General features: G+C 47.8%; 1 protein-coding gene across 1 annotated transcript in view; it reads right to left on the bottom strand.

Moving 5' to 3' along the window:
- Positions 1–3,198: 3,198 nt before the first annotated feature.
- LOC119270528 overlaps positions 3,199–7,530 on the bottom strand; it is a 9,061-nt gene continuing 4,729 nt past the window's right edge. Inside the window, exons 4-5 of the mRNA XM_037552529.1 lie at positions 4,197–4,423; positions 3,199–3,310 (exon numbers count right to left, since the gene is read on the bottom strand). Coding sequence (XP_037408426.1) covers positions 3,199–3,310; positions 4,197–4,423 — 339 coding nt within the window. The remainder of the gene's footprint in view (positions 3,311–4,196; positions 4,424–7,530) is intronic.

The raw sequence follows: 7,530 nt of genomic DNA on the forward strand, positions 1-7,530 counted from the left end.
GCCAATGCCCCCACCCCACCCGTATGTATCTCGCTACATTCCCCCTTATGGTGTAGAGTTAGGGTTTATGTTTTGTTTGATTGAGTTTTAGCCTTTTCTACTCTTAGTCCTACACATGAGAGCCGACCGGACTTCCTATACTACACATCACCAAAACCTTATGCTATCAATCAAGTACTTCATGTTCTATTCGTGTTTACATGTTCTTCGTTTACATGGAGAGATTGACCTTTGTGATATAGTCAACCGTGTTTCCAACAATGGGAACAACCATAGCGGAGATGGTGTAGTATTTTTTTCAGCACACACTCGAGTGTTCAGTGCAGTTGGGTCATCAAAATCTCCTCCAACATGATTCAATTTCATCTCATCAAAACACCAGGATATCTTTTTACCTATCCCGTTGTATCAGCTAGGCAAGGTTACTTCATGAGACTTTCTGGTTTTCCATGGTTTAGTTTGCATATATTATCATACCTGGAGCCCAAGAAAAAGCCAACAAAAATGTAAGTTAGATCTTCACTTTCCAAGCCCTATGAGACGTCACAATTTTTCTTTTCAGTGCATTGCATCATTGAGTCTACGTCTGCATAATCATATTGAGTTGATAATCTTAGTCTTAAGGTCTACTTTGTTACAGTTTTGAGTTATATTCACATTAGTCACGCTAGCGCCACACCAGCACCACGTCCGTTGCTGAGCACCACCCTCCTGGAAACTCCACCCCCCTCTCCCCACCGTCCTCTACATTGTCATATGTTAGGCCGCTTTGAAGGACAGGCGACTGGAGCCAAACCCATCAGGTTCTTTTTTGACAAAGGTGAATTTTATTGGCTCAAATAAAGCATCGAGAGGATATAATATGAGCACACACCCGACCGTTGTATAATTAGGATGCACACAACCAACCTAACACATAGTAACACAAAAACACACCAACAACTAGCAAGGTCACAAAATCAAAAGCTATGCGTAGGCGTGGAAAAGAGAAAAGGATAAAAATAAAAAGCCCTAAAGCGATCAGATCTGCAATCGGCAAACTACAACTGAGACAATATCCACACCAACCATTGACATCATATGAAGGACTAGAATCTTCAACAACAACGTCTTCAGGAATGCAGCCCTCCTGCGACGTTTTTACTTTTTACGGCCAGCATATATTCTCTGTTAATTTATTTAATTTTTATGATTAGATCTAAGTTAGGCTTTATATAGACAAAGTTTGGCTGTTACTATTCGAGTTGTTAACCTTTGTTCTCTCTTAAATCCTTATTCCGATGTGCCAAGTGCCGATATGGTTCATGACCATACAACACCTGCCCTTGCTAACCGGGGAATGTTAAATAACCCCGGAATTTAAAATCTGAGCACTATTAGGGCACTCTACTTCATGGTTTTACTACGTGTGCATAGTGTACGATAACCCTTCTACAATTCGTTCTAAGCCATTATATGCATCAATTTTGACTTGTGACTTTTTGCCAACCTAGGTTTTTTATTTTATTTTTAGAAAAGGAGGATGACTCCCGGCCTCTGCATCTGGGCGATGCATGCGGTCACTTTATTAATTATTCTCACAAGATCTCACAAAGTCATACAACAGCAAGACTAAAGCCACCGTCTAAGCAACAACTGTCGCTACACCTATCCAATTGATGAAGGGGCGCTGATAGCCTGGGCCTAATACCAAACAGACATCGCGGCCAAATATAAACATCTAAGACCTGAGGTCCCAACCAGGACGCCTGCCTAATATGGGGCTCCTACCAGTCCGGCGCACTCCTCAACCAGGACGCCTGCCGGGTATGAGGCCGCCGCAGCCACCTGCCACGAGTCCATCTTCAGAGTTGTACTGTTGCATCTACCGTGACAGGTCTCTCTGCCATCGACGACACCACGACATCAGACAACGTCGTCCTCCTGTGCGTGTCCATCCTCCCACATTGAACTCCGAATCTGCACTGCGCCACGCCGTCAAGATCCGTCGCCATCAATGTATGGATGAAGCACCGCTCCACCAAAGAAGTCGTTCGCTGGTCCCGCGAAGCCGAGTGCACCTCCAAAAATGCCGCCCCCAAGGGGGTTACGACACAATTGCCGCCAACATCCGATCAGCTGATCTAGGGTTTCCCCCGGAGGTATTGAGTGGAGTTGGGAGCTTCACCTCGATGATGCCTTCATGAAGGAAACGATGATAAGGGCATCGTCATCACCAGCTTCGGCCATCAACCAAAGACCAGGTTTTCACCCGGATCCGTCCCAAGAAATTCACCCAACAACATGTGCACCGTCTTGACCGCCTTCAAAGCCCCAGATCTAGTCCCCTAGATCCGGCGACCACCCGCAGCCACAGTGCCATCGTGGGATCCCTGGCGCATCGACCACTGCCTGAGTGTGCCACCACTGGAGCCTAGGAGGAGGGCTCCCACCCCACCTCGCCAAGCCGCCGAGAAGGATCCCGCACGCTCGTCACCGTCTCTGATCCGAACCAATCCATAGCAGATTGCCATCACAGATCCGCCTTGGACAGGGACTGCACCACGCCATGCCGCCGCGGGAAGCCCTAGCTTCACCGACCGCCACCCTCCAGGGCCGCCGCCCCGGGATCCAGATAAAACATTGCCGCTGCCACCGGCTAAGTTCCGCCGCCGCCGACCAGCCAAGCCGCCGGTCACTGCGACCACCGCCGCCATGACCATGCGAACACAGCCAGCCGGCCGACCAACTCCGACGAAGAAGAAGGCCACCACCAACAAGCCTAGGGCCGGCGCCCCAGACATCCTCGTGTTGCAAAGCAAGTCCAGGAGCAGTGCATCGCGGACGGCGATTGAGATTGGTAGTACAACGAATTAGCCCAACTGAGTCAAGGCCAGATCTGCCATTGCTAGTGCTGTCCTCCCCCGCTGCCGCCGCACCACTTCCATGTCACTGCCGATCTGCGCCACCGCTGTCGATCTGGCCGGAAAGGAGCGCCGCCTCCCAACCAGATCGAGATCAGAGGAGAAAACCGCCGCCGCCGCCACGCCACAAGGGCTTTGCCATGTGACGCCCCGGGCGACGGCGGCGGAGGGGAGTGGAGATGGGGCGAGGCTGTAGGAGGAGGGCGGGGGCTCCCCGGTGTGGGGCGGCGCCACCGCACGGGGGAGGGACGGGGGAGAGGCACCTAGTTCTTTGCCAACCTAGGTTGCCTGGCTCCTACCCCTTACGTTCCCTCGCGTTCAGCCAAGGGTGTAACGGGAGCACCTTTGTGATCGTTACTTCTAGGCTTAACCTGGTCAAGTATCCTATGTGGGAAAAGCCAAAAGCACATAATAAAGAAGTCACAACGCACATAATAGGTCGGCACAAAAGAAGTGAAATTAAAATTACCCTTGAGGTTACATGCGATTGGAAGCATGAATTTTTTTTGCTCGGAATAGACGAGGTTAGGGTCAAATTCACGATCGTAAAGATAGTAATGTGGTTGTAGGAACCGTTGGAGGGTCTCCTGCACCAAAACTATTCGCACCGTGGTTCACTTATGTTTAGAGTAGACCTACATGTTGGGTTTCCTTGCACCAACAAAAGAATCCCCCATAAACCGGGGCCGATACTAGGTGCACTCCTTGCTGAGGGGGTAAAAGCCAACGACTGGTTAACATAAATATCGGCATACACAGGTCGAGAAAATCCAAATTCGTGTTCGGAACATAAATTACATTGGAGGATTTTCCACAGCATCAAGAAGGTTTTAGGACCCTACGGTCCTGCTCTATTTCTTGAGCAAATGGCATGACCTTCTTGACATAGGGTCTTGTTTTATCTCCTCACCGGCATCGCCTTTTGGTCCCACGTAGGCAATATCCTTGAGCTCCAATGTTGGGTAATGCGTCAAGAGCATGGCCCATGTTTGTCGAGTACCTTCTTGACAGGCCAAGATCTTCGAAGTCCTGACGAGCTTCTTAAAGACGTCCAACGAGTTCAGCTTGGTCATCGGGTAGCTTTTCCTGTGGCCATAGAGCTTGGGAAATGATCCCCGTGGACGACCCGGCAAGCTGGTGCAGAGCACCAAGCCGCGTTAAGCCATCCTTTAAGGATAATGCATTGCACGTAGATGACGCATCGGGAAGCATAACTACAAACAAACCACATTAGTTGGTACACTCAGAATGCGCTATGTATAATACATAACAGGAAGTGATAAACACTTACCAGCCAACAACTTGATAGCCTGCTTAGTCTCATGATGGGATGCAACCAGTTGAGACTTGAGTTGTTCTATGTCGAGCGCTTGTTGCTTCTTCTCCTCGGCTAACTTCGCATAAGCTTCTTGTAGCTCACTGCCCTCGGCATGGCCTTTTTTCGCAAGCTCGACCTCTTTTCTCGATTTTTCCAGCTCGGCCTTGACCAGCGCCAACTCATCCGATAACTGTTGGGTTCTCTTTACCAATTCATGTAGAAGTAATAATCAGTATACGATTCTTCGGAAAAAATGACCTATGAGATTAAACCAGCTTACAAGACCGAAGACTGAAGATGAAGAGCAGCTCGGGAAGACTAAGGAGAGTCCTCGGCTTGATGACCGGTTAAAGCGCTACTGACGGAGTCCTGGATTAGATGGTGCTCGGCATGTCGGTTGCCCATCCTTTGGGTTGGCCGAGGACCCCCTAAGCCTATCACTGGTGGGCCTCGTTCGTCTGGACCAGAAGCATCAAGAAGGAATGACACGAAGACTTGGCGCATACTCCAAGGCGTAGAGATAGTCCTTGACACGTTTGCCCCTTAGATACGGCTGACCATGTGTAAACCCTAGGTACCCCCAGTATCCATATAAGTCGTTGTGCTAGGGCCGCATATCCGATCTCGCTGTAGATCACTTGCAGGGGCGGAGCCAGCGTATACGTATATGTACTTGCATGAACCCAGTGGAAAATAGGGCTTGAACCCATCAAACTTACAATGCAACGCAAGAAGCCCAAAAGCCCGTAAAGTGAACTCCATCCATGACAGCCTGCTAGGCAAGTTCGTGGCTTCGTGACCCTTCTAGGTATTCCTATTTTCCTGTAGACATGTACGCGTACACAGGCAGCCGCCAGCACCACGACCTTTCGCCGTTCGCTTCGTGGACTCTCTCCCAATCTCCTCAGCCGGCGACGAGCCCCACCGACAAGGGTAGGTCTGGGCGGCAACGGCGACGAGCCCCGCCGACAAGGGTGGGTCTGGGCGGCAACCTTGCCGCCTAATATAAACCAAAAATTCAAGGTACTGAGTCGCATCATCAGATCTCCTCTCCATTAAACATGGTGTAGTTTTCTAATTGCTATTTCCCGTATTTTGATTGATCTAGGCCATAAGATAGTATTTTTTAGATATAAACTGATCACTAGATTGAGGTCATCCATTAGAGGTAGGCAAAGTGCACCAAATACGACTCCAAGTAGTCTTCGGAGGCATTCTATACAAAGAGGAATTAATTAAGACAAGTTGCCTTATGATCTGATTTATAGGAAAAAAATTGAGTACACGAGAAATTCTAAGGAACTAGATGAGATATATTTATAACTATATAAGGGGCTTCAAATATTACCGCTTAATTTGGATTATCCACAAAGAGAAATTGGAGATACTAAACTTAGATTTAGTCCAAACTAATGATGCGGACAAATAAGATATTACTTTTCCTCTGGGCTATCAACTTCTAAAGCTAGTAATAATATTGTTTGTTGTCACAACATATGTGGATGGATGCTTTTCAGCTACGAATGTTGTGAAGAAAAAAATTGCACAATAAAATTGACGATTGGCTCATCAGTGATTGTTTAATTTGCTATGCGGAGAAAGATATGTTTTCTGCCACTAGTAATGATCTGGTGTTTGATCCTTTTAAGTAGATGAAAATCGAAAGCGGACACTCTAAAATTTGAGTGACTTTACAACTTCTTTCGCATGATGATACTTGTTTTTAAACTTCTCAAACTAACTTATCATTTTTTAATGTTTTTAGGAAGATGAGAAGCTACAACCAGGGCTGCAAAGTATTTTTGGTATTACTCTATTTTTAATATGTAAGGAACTCAATTTATAATTTCATCCAACAGGTATGTCTTGCACTTCAGCTTTCAATGTAACCCAATTTGTGATAAGTAATAGCATGTGTATGTTATTTTTAGTGCTATACTCTTGCTTAAACTTGTGTAAAATAAGATTTTACACTTAAATATAGCATACCAAATCTTTATAATGAGTTTATGAGTGAACCCAATGACAAAAAATTCTGACTCCGCCCCTGATCACCTGCACCCTGTGCCCCATCCACAATCAATACAACAAAGCATGACGTAGGGTTTTATCTCTTCGAGAAGGCCTGAACCTGGGTAAACCGCGTGTCCCTCGTGTCTTTGTTACAATCTAGCCAAGACTACCAGATTGGGACTCCAACCCGAGATTTTCCGGATTTGACTCCGAGAAATACTAAACGGGCATCCTGGACTGCGGAATTCATCGCCAATGTGGACAGTGTATTGCTCCCACTGTGGTCTACTTCTACTGCAACTACGGCTATGTTGGACAAGTTTGTTATCGAATTTGGCCTTCGCAGAAAGCCGACGTATCACATCGATAGATGGGTTAACTTTTCCACCGCGTCAAGGGCCAAGCACATTTTGCTTTTGACTTCACGTTTGATGTTAATTGCGCTAGCGCTACATGTGACCAGTACAAGTAAGCTTTCCCTTTGTGCAAGCTCAGTGGCCCACTACGAAGCACCGATACGTCAGAATTCTCTGTATCGCCGTACAAGACGTCGCCGATACGCCGATACGCCAGATACGGCTTAGATACGGGTATCCCAGAAGTATCCCATTTTTTGATTTAAAAAATAAAGAAAAAATGCCGATACGGCCGGGACACGCGCGCGACACGCCTGGGACACAAGCGAGGCGACCGAGCGCAGCCGCGAGCGAGCCCAATAGCCCACGACCACACCAGGGATCGAGGGCTGACTCAGGACTGCCGCCGCCGTCAGCCGTGGCTCGCCACCGCCACCGTCGCCACCTCCGCCGCCTGTAGTGGCTCGCCGCCGCCGACCCAACTGCCTGGAGTCGCCTCCCTGCCTCGAGTCTTCTGCTATTCTCCGCCGCCACCGCAAGGTGAACTATTTGCCCGAGCCCTGATGCGTACTGATGTGTAGTTGATCCGTTGGTGTATGATTGGCTGCTGGGCTGCCGCTGGCTTCTGTTGATGTAGTATCATTGATCCGTTGATGTAGGTAGTAGTAGTACTCTCTCATAGTCATAAGTGTGTTGTACCTGTACTTCGATCTGTTGGTGCTTGCTAATGTAGTAATGTTGGTTGGATAAAATCATAAAATTGCTTGCTACAAAACTAGAAATTTATATATGCTTGCCGTATCGCCGTATTACTGTTTTTAGAAATTGCCGTATCCCGTATCGCCGTACCCGTATCACCGTATCAGTGTCGCCGTATCGGTGCTTCATAGATGGCCCAAAGGGCTCTTGTGTCACATCTCATCTCTTGATGTAGGCTACG

This window comes from Triticum dicoccoides, chromosome 3A (genome assembly GCF_002162155.2).
Source record: "Triticum dicoccoides isolate Atlit2015 ecotype Zavitan chromosome 3A, WEW_v2.0, whole genome shotgun sequence".
In the NCBI taxonomy this organism is placed as follows: Eukaryota; Viridiplantae; Streptophyta; class Magnoliopsida; order Poales; family Poaceae; genus Triticum; species Triticum dicoccoides.